Below are 13,013 nucleotides of genomic sequence, written 5' to 3'. Positions count from 1 at the left end.
CTATATATCATACGAATGCAAATTATTTATTCGCGACTCGAACAGGATTCTTTCATACAAATCTGTGGAACATAATTTTTTAAATTACATAATACATTATTCTCGTCAATTACCCGGGTCATTCGAAGACATTATCTTCCAGGATGACCAATAAAATGGTTCCGATTGATCCATGGACACCTAACTGATAATTATTATAGCATGATACTTCGCCATGTGTTTGTTTTTCCAATTTTTCCAAAGGAACCGCATAATTGTTAACAATTGATTCCACGAAAGTCGGGCGGAAGGTACCAATTTGATGCTCGCTTACCTGACAATCAACGAACCGCACAATTAGCCATCGCGTTGTTAATCCGCGATCGTTCGGTTCGTTTCCATCGGAATCGTTCGCGCGAACGTTTGACGCGCTCGTTCGTTCATTCATTTTTCTTTTTTTTTTTTTTTGCTGCATAATTTCGCGTGTTTATAGAATGGAAACGAGGAAGAGAAGAAATATGAGCAGACGCGCACAACCTCGATTATCCTTGATCGATTGTGTTGCACCAACAGGATGTACGAGGCGATTACGATTCGGTGTATCGATTATTATTTATGAGTAACGCAGTTTTTCACCATCGACAGGAAAAAGAGAATCGAGAGACGATACATATCTTGGATTGTTTTCATAATTCATTCCGATTCACACTTTCGAAAACGTGGACATTTAATTGTGACGTTGATTCGCTGCAGTTTGAAATTATGTTGATTATGCCAGGAACACTTGGAAAAGTGCACGCGAAACATGTTTTCTCAATGGTTAACGTGATAATGAATGATAAAGTAGGCGAGAACGTACATTGCATTTAATATTTTATTTATTGCTTTATGTATTATAATACATTATGTATTCTAAATTTATTGTCATATATTATTTAATGTCAAGTAATTTATTAGAATCGAAAAGGGTTTTTCAACAAATTATTTAAGTTGAACATTGATACGCTTCCTATGAAATAAAATTATCTATTTTCTAGAAAATCTCGATTGTTTACTTTGTTCGTAATAACAAGATTAGAACAAAGAAGGAAAATATTTAATATTTTTCTACCATTGTAGAAAAATAACTTTAAATCACTCTTCCACTCTCCCTAATTTAAATAAATATTCCTTTAATATCTATTACTGAAAGAAATTGTCCCTTTAAATCAACCCAAATTTTGTTAATGCTACAAAATTTATTATTATATTATTATTATTATATTATTATATATATATTATATTATTTTTTATTATATTATTTTTTATTTATATTATTAATTATATTATTTATATTTATATTAATATAATTTATATTAATTATTTATATTATTTTTTATTATTTTATTATTTATTATATTATTTTTATTATTTTTATTATATTATGATTATTATATTAATACTACAAACTAACAAATTTTTCGTTTCAGGATACTTCTTTTCACAAAAATTATAAAAGAAAATAACAATTTTCCATTGTAATACATTATCACAAAATTATACACAAAAAAAAGCTCTCTCATATAAATAATATCATTTTCAAAAATACACTATAACCTTACAAACAGAGCTAGAGGAAGAACCAGAAGAAATACCGTCATCAACAAAATACTAAATTAATCAAGAATGTTTCCTGCTTTCACACCTATGCGTGACAGCCAAAAAAATAGTACCCGCGATAGCCTTCGTCAGAGGTCCGACTAGATGAGCCTCGATCCTCTCGCAAGCTTCGTAAACTACCAAGCAAAGCGTTTATCAATTATCAATCTTGGGCGAAAACGTGATTAACAATTTCCCACAACAATTTCGAGCGTCTGCCAAGAGCACACTGTAAACAGGCGAGGCAAGGTAGTTGACGCGGTCGAACGCTATATAAGAGGACGCGGACACCGATTCACTCAGTCATTCTCCCGCAAGCCGTGACGACGTCGAGATCGATACGGATTTCCGTGTTCACCAGTGACCGAAAGTACAACAACAACAGACCCTTTTACGCGTATCGTATCCCCAGTTCGCGACACAACCGCGCACGACAATGGATACCCGACTGTTGGCAGTGCTGGTATTAGTCGGCGTCGCAGGATCGCTCGCGGTACCGCGGCCACCGCCGTACAGACTGCGCAGAAGTGAGTAACCATTGAGTAAGAACGCTGCGGACATCCGCTCTATCCGCACAGTGCTTCGACACGGGTTCGAGATCGCAAAAAAAAAAGTGTCGCATTCCTCTCTGTTAATGCACGACTTTGCACGGACCGTCGCCCCTTGCCCTTCCATCCAGACTGTTCAAGTTCGCGCGCTTGCACACCTGTATAACAACATTTCGACGACCCCGCCAGCCGCTGTAAGGAGTTAAATATAATCGTGACACGCACCGATACGACACTTCTCGTCATCTCTCGTCTGCAATTAAAATTTTCGATCGACAGCCTCTCTTTCTCGCGTACGTACGAGGGGTCCATTAGGTGCGTGCTTCGAAGCGTCCTCTAGGTGCCATCGGACGGCGATCGTGTAAAATTCGATAATTGATCGTTGCGCAACGCCTCGTGTGTATTTAAAGCGGCGTCACGATGTCAAATACGGAAATTTCAGGGTAATTGCGAAAGATGTCGAGTGTCCGTGTTAGTAATGTCAATAAATTTTCGGCTGTCGTAGAATCGCGGACGTTGCGACGTCTGTTGTACATCTCGAAGATGTGTGCGGGTTGTTCGCGAGGATACTCAGGATCCTCGATACCGAGAAACAGGTTATTGCCAAGTTATTTATGAGACTTTACGCCGTGGATGAAATCGGGTTTCTGTCGGTCTGTAAAGGAGCCGTGTCGATTCAGTCTGTAAACGTGCCCCGCGCGGCGATCGATTCATCAATAATGCCAAGTGCCTCCTGTCAGCTAATTAAAAAGCTATTATGTCTTTTATGTAACTACGAGCGGCATAATGTACATTGTTTATTTCAGTCGTATGAAAAGTGGCTTCGAAGTGCTGCGAATGGACGCGACGAGCGTGATCAATTATTTTGCACGCTTCATAGGTGAATTTCCATCGACAAATTAAATTTATATCGTCGAAAAGGAACGCTTTTGCCGAGTAAGATAAACCAGCATAAATCGCGAGAAGTGCAAAAAGTAAGCATCGCTTTTATTAACTGGTTATCTCTTATCAACTTTTTCTTCGATTCGTATTATACACGATACCAAGAGTATTTTCAACAACCGACTGCCATTTAATCTCCGCGGAATTAATAACAAAGAATTTAAAAAATCGTTCGTCCGTCCAATGAGTTTCTCTGACCATGCACGTTCGCGTGCATCAAGTCGCGAACGGAAGATTTTCCAGCCGCAATAATATCGATAATCGATAACCGCGTGCACACACGTACGTAACTTAAATAGCTGTCCGCGCGATGCATCGATTTTTCTGTTGGTACGCGAACGCTGGGTGTCATCGCGGGAAGATAATTCCCTCGCGAACCATGACCTCGTTTCGAGACCGACCTTGACCCTCGCGCAGATGCTTGCACGCTTACTTTCTTTCGACTCGGCTCGCTTTTATTCCCCGCTGGCGAACCGTGCCGCGGTCTCTCGAGCAAATTGTACGCGCTGAACAACGCTTCTTCCTGACCTTTGGAGCGGGCTTAATTGGACTCGGAAAGTTTTCCTCGCGAATGGCCCTGAGAGACGCGTCATCCGCTTTCTAGCCTCCGCGTCTTTTCGAATTTACGGCGGCGTCGCGCGCGTCCTGAAATTTCCAGCTGACTCGCGTCGACGATCCTTCGAAGCTTGCACTTGTCGCTTTCGGACCTCTGCGTCGCGACGCAATGGGAATCTCTTATTAATTACAACAATTACGGCGTTGAAGCGTAACAAACGTGACGCAATGTTCGTGCGATGATTCTCTCTTGACATCTACATGTAGTCTCGAGTCATTTGCAGAGATGCGTTAATGAGAGCGTAATAATAGAATAAAATTGTTCTTGAATGAATTAGAATTTTTAAAATTTCTTAAATCACTTCGTTTGGATCGGCTAACTGTTACTTCGTACTCGTTGTTCACGTTCACGCCTTGAAACATTTTTCATTACCATTGTACAATTGCGCGCATTCATTCCACGTGGCCATTGGGGAAATCCGTTCTTACGTGAAGAAACTGGCATTTACATGAGTGCATTCTACCTAGACAGTACCACCCAGATAATCCTTTTGCATGCTCTATGTTACACGTGAAATTGTGTGTTTGGCCTTCCCACGTACCTCATAAAAGTAAAGAAGATTTAACGATCAGATAATTGGATTCCTTTGTGAACCGAAGGTACATGAAACGCTGAGGTTAACACTTATGTTTAACGTGTTTAGCGCAATGAGATCTCTATCCTGTATGCATGCAACCAGGTGAAGGAATTTCCTGAAAACGATCAATTGAGATTTGTAAAAAAAGAATAGCATGCTGACGATAACAGTGAGATGTGTGTGACTACAAAGACAATAGTGACGCTATTCTTGTAAGAGCAGTTAGAAATACGAAATATGCTATTTTCTTTCTTTTCATCGACGAAGCTGGATCGCAAGAAGCCGATAGATCGTTTGTCGTGGATCTTGCTGGGATATCGAGGACGAAACGAGACTCTGGCGATACGGACACTGCTAAAAGCAGCACCACTGCACAACCGTCGACTCTGAGTCCCGCCACTGGCACGGAGAGTGGCTCGACGAAGAAACCACGCTCCACGACGCCTGACTCAGATCCAAGAACCGATTCCACACCGAATCTCAGTTCAACAACCGCTGATGATTCGAAACCAAGTCGAACGACCGCACCTGTACCTCCACTGCCAGTTCTTAGGGCGAAGTTGGAAACTAAGCCCAAGCCAGAATCCATAGAATCATCCAGTCCACCTGTCGAACCTACCATGTCTGAAACAGACTCTCCTACTTCCAGTACTGAGTCCACTACTCCTAAAACAAAGACTCCTACTTCTAGTCCAGCTACTAAACCCACGCCGTCGAAAAGAGAGACTCCTACGTCTGACCCGACCACTGAAACCACTAAATCAGAGGATCCAACTGCTAGTCCAACTACCAAATCTATGGATCCTGAAATTTCAACGTCTGAACCAAGTACCAAGTCTACGGATCCTGAAATTTCGACGTCTGAACCAAGTACCAAGTCTACGGATCCTGAAATTCCAGCGTCCGAATCGAGCACCAAGTCTACGGATCCTGAAATTCCAGCGTCCGAATCGAGCACCAAGTCTACAGATCCTGAAACTTCAGCGTCCGAACCAACTACTAAATCTACAGACCCCAAACTGCCAGCTTCTAGCCCAACTACTAAATCTGTTAAACGAGAGACTCCTGCTTCTGATCCAACTACCGAACCCACTACACCTGAAGCAAAAACCACGGCTTCTGATCCAACTACGGAGCCCACTACTTCTAAATCAGAAGATCCAGCTTCTAGTCCAACCGCGAAGTCCACCACTCTTCAATCAGACAGTCCAACTTCTAGTCCAACCACTAAGTCTTCCAAACCAGAGAACCCGACTACAGAGCCAGAGGATCCAGCTTCTGATCCGAACACAAAATCCACCACCCCTGAATCAGACAGTCCAACTTCTGATCCATCCGCGAAGTCTTCTAAACCACAGAACCCAACTACAAAGCCAGAGGATCCAGCTTCTGATCCGAACACAAAATCCACCACCCCTGAATCAGACAGTCCAACTTCTGATCCATCCGCGAAGTCTTCTAAACCACAGAACCCAACTACAAAGCCAGATGACCAAGCTTCTAATCCAAACACGAAATCTACTACTCCTGAATCAGACAGCCCAACTACTTCAGATGACAAGTCGACAACACCCAAACCAAAGCCTGCGAAATCTAGTCCAACCACCGCACCGAATCCCAGTGATTCAGCTAAACCAACGACTGCGCCTAAAACGAAGCCATCGAACCCTAAGAAACCAACTTCTGCGCCCGCCATCCCTACATTCGGCTCTCGTTTCGGCCCATCTGAGGATAAGCCTCAAAATCCCAATAACAATCCCACGCAGCAATTTAATCCAACCCCATGGCAGAACCCAACGCTTCCTGTAAACCCTGACACTTCAAGCTTTCCTATGTTCCCCCCGTTTTTCTTCCCTTCCTTCATTCCACAATTTCCAATTCCATCCTATATTCCTAATCTACCTTACGGTGACTCTACCTTCCACGGTATAACAGACGACACTAATAATTATCCATGGACGGGATTGAACAACGGAGGTGGAGCTGCGTCGTCCTTCGCTTCCGCTAGCGCATCGGCTGGAGCTGGTGGCGAACCGTTAGCTTATCCTGGGGGATATAACGACAATTTGTATCCCGTTAACTTGGCCAACAGAGCCACGGAACCGAACAGCGTGCTGAACTTGGCCAACGTGCCCAACGTGCCCAACATGGCCACCGCGGCCAATGCGCCCAACACAGCCAGCATGCCCAATGCGGCCAGCGTGCCGAGCGTGGCTTTCTCAGGGGGATTTGCTAACAGCGGAGTAGGTAATGTTCAATAAGAGGGCGAGTTCGATGTCAGGAGTGGCATTTTTGAGGATTATCGGGTGGATGCATGCACTGCGATGATTTAGGAGGGATTTTAGAGAGATTAAGATCAGGGTTTGCGACGTCGTCTCGCGTCGATTAAAAACTAGGTTGGGTTAGAATAAAGTGTCAGCGATTTTAGAGCTTGCATTGCGCGGATATGCTTGTACAGCGAGTTTGCTTGGAGACATAGTGTAACGTGACGTTTTCTCATAATCTTCATGCAACACATTACATTGGGGCATTGAACAGTGCCTTTAGACTGGCACGTCGATGATTTTCTTTTGGCTCTCTTATTACAGATATTTATCGTTTTACTTTTTCCAGACCAACCGTTCGACCAGATCGACCCGAATCTGTTCCTGTTCCCAGATTTCCAGAAGCAAATGGAGGAGCAGTTCAAGCAATTCCAAGCTCAAATGCAACAGCAACAGCAAGCGTAGGTTGAGCGGAAGTTCGTGTCGAACGAATTTCGATGCGCAATCTTTTGTTCAAATTACAATTCCTCTATCTTATTTGTTTCTTTTCGTAAATAATGATATCCACGCGTACAAGAATAGCGATGTCGATGCATACTTCATAGATGACATTTCTCAAGTAATTTGTGCATACATTACGTAGGATTTTTGAAGCAAGTAATCGCATAGCTGCTGATGGAGGCATTCCCGGTGCACACACAGCTTACTCCGGCATCAGTTTAGGGCCAGGAGGTGGTCATCAAGCAGGTGCAATAAATCCGGTAAAATGAAGTCTATTATCCGACATTTTCAAATGAAATTTCACTTTTCAAAATGCACTACATAAGTAAAAATTAAAGTAACAAGGGTGTTACATAAATTGTTTTAAATATACTTTAGTTTTTAGTAATATCGTAGCTAATAATTTAATTTTCTTATAATTTAGTGTTGAGATTTTTTTAAAAATCTTTTTTCATTCAATTAAATAATATTCCAACCAAGATTTACGTTGAAACTTTCAGGTTGCACCAGGAATCGAATCCAGATTCGCCGAGGACCTACCGCCACCGTCTGGTAACAGTTTTGGAGTGTTCTCCAGCTCCAGTTCCCACACTGCGGTTGGCCCGGATGGTAAAACAGTTTCTCACAAGTCCTCCACGACGGGCGTAAACGACAATGGAAAAATAACCTTCCGAACAGTTCGCGACTAAACTGTACGTCTTTTTATCGGATCTACATTGGCACGTGAAACAATTTCTCAATCGAAAATGATTACGTATCGTGGTGAAACCGGTTCAAAATTGATTCTCTCCAGTCCTCAGTTGTACCCTTTTGAATAATAGGATTCTCTTGTAACTCAAGATTCTAGAGTCATGAGATCTTTAATCATTTGCTTGCCAACTATTAAATACACTTCAATGGTAGCCGTATAAATACTCATTCTACTTAATACCCAAGGTACGAAGCAGATGCAACTGCTTGCACTAATTATCTGAGAATGATTAACAATCCTGTTGGGAAGCACAGCAAATCTGTAGGCAGCTTTATATTCAGAGGGAACTGCTGCTAGTAATTGTCTACTTTCTACGTGACGCTATTTGCTTATTTAATTTGATATAAATTTACGTAGATAGATCCAAACTTTTTTTTTACAAGCTATTATGCATGTTTCTTGCCTTCTTTTAATTTTTTTTTGTAAGAAAGGTATATTTAAATATAGTATCGTTATCTGGTAACAGATTTTTTATTTTGTGGAACATGATGTACAACAAAAATATCGAAGCTCAATACGGTTCCTGGTTTTTTTTATTCCTCGCTATATTAGGGTTTCGAAAGTGGCATAATTTTATCGTCGACGAGGACAGGCCTAATTTGTGGTCTTTGGAACGTCCGTGGACCTTGGTACCAGGGTTCACCGCCTTGATAACGAGTTTGAATCTGAAACATACGAGTAGGGGAATGCTAATGTAAATACGACACAAAGTCTTGTTGATCACAGTAAAAGGATACGATAGAATATTGTTAATATTATTTTTTTATTATATAAATGCTTATCTTTACCTGTGGAATATTGCTGTGCAAATATAGCGATGGTTGCGAGCGGTCCAGACGGTGAACATCGAACAAATTTGTGTACGCGTCTTCCAATCCACGAGTCCCATTCACGATTGGAATATCAGTAGCGTCGATAATAGTTTTTAATTTCGTTAACAAATTGAGATGCACATCTGTCACGATGTTACCATCCTCGTCTCGTTTCGATGACACGGAGACGTTGCAAACTCCATTCTTGCACGCGTCCACGCCAGATTCTTGCGTACCATCTCTGTTCACAATTATTCGTATGTTATTAATAACTGTTGGCTGTTTTGTTAAATCGTCCTGAAAATCATTTGCATTATTACATTTTCAACTTCAAGTACATCTCTTCTTCATTTATCTTCCAACGAACCGAGTTACTTACCAGCGAATAGTCACTGCGCTTTCTCATTTTACTAGATCCTACAAATTCATTACCATTACTCGATTTAAGTATCGATGATTCAGAAAATTGTAAACCTGCTCTCGTTATTTCGCCATTGATTTCACTTAAGTCCACATTAGTTTCCAAAAGATTCCTATTCGATTGTCCTCCATCTTCCTGGGAATCGAACGTGACGTACGAAGAGACTTCCATGCACGATATCAAATTTCTCGACGCAAACATCAGAGAAATGAAAAAAGTAAGACTTCTTCCACGATTTTTCATTGTGGGTTGTTAGCAATGCAAACAAACAGTTACAATTATATTTAATTACTTAATGGTACTTAATATTCCTCGCGTGGATTTGGCGTCTGTTAAGCTGCTCGCTTCACTGGCACTGTTTTCCCGTTTTTGCGCAAAACTTTGGATGTTCCGCGATGAAAACGCCCCGAAGGAAGGGATAAGTACGCGGACAGGATGCGTATGGTACGGTAATGGCAATGATTACCGTACACGTGTAAGAAAATTACAACGACCTCCGTGGATTCGACTGGCAGAACGTAAAGAAAAAGGAGCCGAGGAATCAACCTGTGAAATGAGCGTTCTCAACGAACCAGCTGGAATCGGCGATATTAATTGCTTCCTGAAGCATTATCCGAGATTAGATCGAAATTAGCGTCGGCCATTTCGATGGAACGGGTAATTTCCTTGGACGCGTGGGTATATCGGTGATTGTATGCAAATTGCTAAGCAAAACAGACCAGTTTTTTGTTAATAACTTGCGATTAAGAAAGATAAGTACATATTTCAAAGAATCATTATTATCCTCTTGCGTGTATGATTTTGATATTAAAATTCTAAAGTGATGTTGAGAATACAAAAGAAAGTGTTGTATGTGCTGTATAAATATGAGACACCAGCGTAAAATATTGAAACGAAAAAGATTAGAAAATAAAAAAGGAAACGAGCGAGCGCGCGAAGTCATTTGCGCTGAATGGGACCCGTCGCGTTTGAAAAAACTGAAAAGACGCGCAGAATGCGTGAATGACATTGTGTTGCTCTTTCCATGCGGAAAGTAAAGAATGGCTACTTTGAAATGCAGCGCGGCCCAGCGTGGCCCCCTGATGGTACACGGGGATTCAAGCAATTTTAAATTCCCTCGTTTACGTCTAACGTTTGGTTAAGCCCCTGTGCAAACGAGGGGTCGCGGAAGCTCATTGAAATTCATTGAAACCCTCGTCGCACCCCATCTACCCCTTTAATCGTTCCTCTACGATCGAAAGTAATCCAAATTTAACAGCGGCGAACAATACGCGGCGATTCTTCATAATCGCTGCCTTCGTTTGATTTACACCTTAGATTAATTAACACAAGGGTGGAGAAACGTGTCTGTGGTGTTAGACGATGTTTACTTGCGCCATGCATACCATTCGTAGAAGTGAATGTGCAATTATTAAAGGTTTACCCGTTCCAGTAAATTGTCTACCAATTACTAACAATCATGTTACGTAAATCTTGTACGATTGTAGCAGAGAATTGTCGAGTTATTGAATATTAAACAAACAAGGGAGACTTAAGTGCGCAAGGGACATATGTAACTGTGTAATTAGAAAAAATGTTGAAATTTTTGCAAATTCAGAAACCATCGTTGCGTTAAACGACGTTAATCTCTTATACGTGTATGTGTAAGTAACGCGGAGTTCCTTCGCGTTCGTCTAATTATACGAGAGACACGCGAAACAGTCGAAGTGGAAACGTGAGCGCAAGGGGGTGAGATTGTGAAAAATGCGTACATCAGACGCATAATTTATAGATTCCCTTGGAAGTCGTAGTTTATCCAGCGCGATGTATCCGATTACAGAGGAGGAACGGAGCCACCGGAAAATTAGACACGGACTCATCTGTCATTTTAAACAAGACGTCAGGGTGGCGCCATTAATTTTGTCACCCGGACTGTCCCCGGTGCACGGCGCACGAATTACAGGAGTCGTTTACGGGACGATATCTCACGGTTTGATGGACGATTTCTGAGAAGACAAAAACTCCTCTCCTTCTGTCTGTCGCGATCTCCCCTGCGCTCGAGTCGGTTCCACGGGGCCCGCGATGAACAATCGCCAAAAATAACTGTTTCGATGGAATCCGCCTCCTTCCATCGCGAAACGCACCGCGCGGCAACCGCTCGCGCGCCATGTTTCATTACATGGCAATCAACCGGACCCGCGATAACAGCTTCTTCGTTTTTTCTCGGTGTCGTGAAATTAAATTTTATTTCAGCACCGCGTATTGGGTGCCTGCAAAGTTTCGATGGATTTTAGTGGATAATACTTGTCTTTCTTTTTTTACGACGCGTACGTATATTAATAATATTTGAATGTGAATAATAAATATTTTGCTGAATGGACTTTGAAAGTGTAGCGGCAGAATAATTAGACACAAGTCTTTTTTGTTGGAGGAATATTTTTAGACAGTGAAAGTATGTCTCAAAGTTAGGCTTTATAAAACCATTCACTTAAATAAATTAGATAACTAGTTATCGAATATTAGAATAATTAAAAAGTGATAAAATCTACTTTCGCGTTAAATGATATTTACTATAGTTATACAGAGTACTGTAGTAAAATAAAATAATTAATTTTATCTAAATGTTACAGGTAATTGCGCTAGCATGTTGGAAAACAAGAATAGACTGAAGAAAACTGCTTCTGATACGAATATTTATTAGATACCGTCTTCTATACAAAACCAAAATTATTTATCCATTGGAACGAGCAGTTATCTGGATCAGTACGGATAATTAACGTTCTACTCTTAGATTTCACGATTTTCTCTTTTCCACAGATGGCGCGAAGCGCTTTGACATTTCATTCGTTGATGTATGCAAATGTAGCCCGCTCGAGCACCTCGGTTGGCAACAGCCATACCTGTAAACAAGTCTTTATAGGTTTTCAGTGAAGGAGGCGACAAGAAATATCGTGTATCAATCGATTTATTATGGTCGTAACGTCTGCGATTTGTACATTACATCGTCTTTTTCGCACTGTCGCCTAACTATGTACAGAGCTCTCGTCGAGACGGGTGTGTTCCTCTATTTAGAGCCTAACGTTTACGCATATACAACTGTACGTGTAAATATATACAAAAATACAAAAAGGGGAAGATTGGCACACAGTCGAAACAGGGTGGCAAGCGAAGCATATCACATCGTTTAAGAAATGTCCGACACTTTTCTTTTCTTCTCTCTCTTCTCGCTCGATTACACGGCCTCCTGAGTACGGAATTGGCAGCTTAGGTTGATATAGAGTTTGGCAGTTCTTTCGAATACTGAATTTGTGGAAGATGATTCAGGCAACTGACACGAGTCATATCTTTTTCTACTGATTGCGGTTAGAAGAAGTGACACATATATTTTTTTTATTAGTTTGTGAGACATTTTATAGCTTAGACATGAATTATATTTATTTCTTCGTAACTTGTAAAACTTGGATTTTGTTATTAAAATTATAATGAGGCGAAGAAAAGGAAATTGTTATACAAAATCTATCGAAGAAAACACATCTAAGTACCTTTTTTGATAACAATTGCTCTTAAAATATTTCACAACTAGTTATTCGACTGAAGAATACGACTTAGTCCAGTTACTCGAATCACTCTGTATACACTTGACTTGAGTCACTTGATCGCTTGATTCAGTCTTGACGTAGAAACAATTCGTGCATTCTATATGCCAATTTCTACCGTGACACGTTTCTATTCGCTACTAGAAAAACGTGCGCGTGTCGCGTCTACTTAACATATTCTGAACCGATCATGAGATATCCGAGGAAGTTTTATATTCTATTTAACTCGGACTCTTGTTGCTGGAATATACGAGACCTCAATTTTATTTTTAGATACAAGTGTTCGAATACTTGTTTCATTCGGACTCTGCGACATCCGCATACGATCGTATAAAATTCTCCAAATTATCTAAACGACTTTTACGAATTTTATAGTAGTAAAATTTCAA

General features: G+C 41.0%; 2 protein-coding genes across 3 annotated transcripts; one reads left to right on the top strand and one right to left on the bottom strand.

The window, feature by feature from the left end:
• The first annotated feature begins 1,861 nt into the window (after positions 1–1,861).
• On the top strand, positions 1,862–8,660 carry LOC143424521 (uncharacterized). Of its 2 annotated transcripts, XM_076896644.1 has the most exons (6): positions 1,863–2,144; positions 4,568–4,848; positions 4,936–6,547; positions 6,914–7,025; positions 7,208–7,325; positions 7,566–8,660. In XM_076896644.1, exons 1-6 carry the CDS (start codon positions 2,054–2,056, stop codon positions 7,752–7,754), a joined length of 2,403 nt encoding a protein of 800 aa, XP_076752759.1. In that variant the 5' UTR covers positions 1,863–2,053; the 3' UTR covers positions 7,755–8,660. The 2 variants fall into 2 exon arrangements, with proteins under 2 accessions (XP_076752758.1, XP_076752759.1); XM_076896643.1 differs by having other exon boundaries at positions 1,862–2,144; positions 4,568–6,547.
• LOC143424862 (uncharacterized) lies at positions 8,350–9,251 on the bottom strand. The gene is given in 3 exon segments (XM_076897220.1): positions 8,350–8,481; positions 8,605–8,925; positions 9,008–9,251. Coding segments are annotated over 3 exon segments (696 nt in total). The 5' UTR covers position 9,251.
• Positions 9,252–13,013: the final 3,762 nt, after the last annotated feature.

The sequence above is a fragment of the Xylocopa sonorina genome, chromosome 6, assembly GCF_050948175.1.
Source record: "Xylocopa sonorina isolate GNS202 chromosome 6, iyXylSono1_principal, whole genome shotgun sequence".
NCBI lineage: Eukaryota > Metazoa > Arthropoda > Insecta > Hymenoptera > Apidae > Xylocopa > Xylocopa sonorina.
Note: the sequence above shows the minus strand (reverse complement) of the source record. Positions and strands in the feature narration are given on the sequence as shown.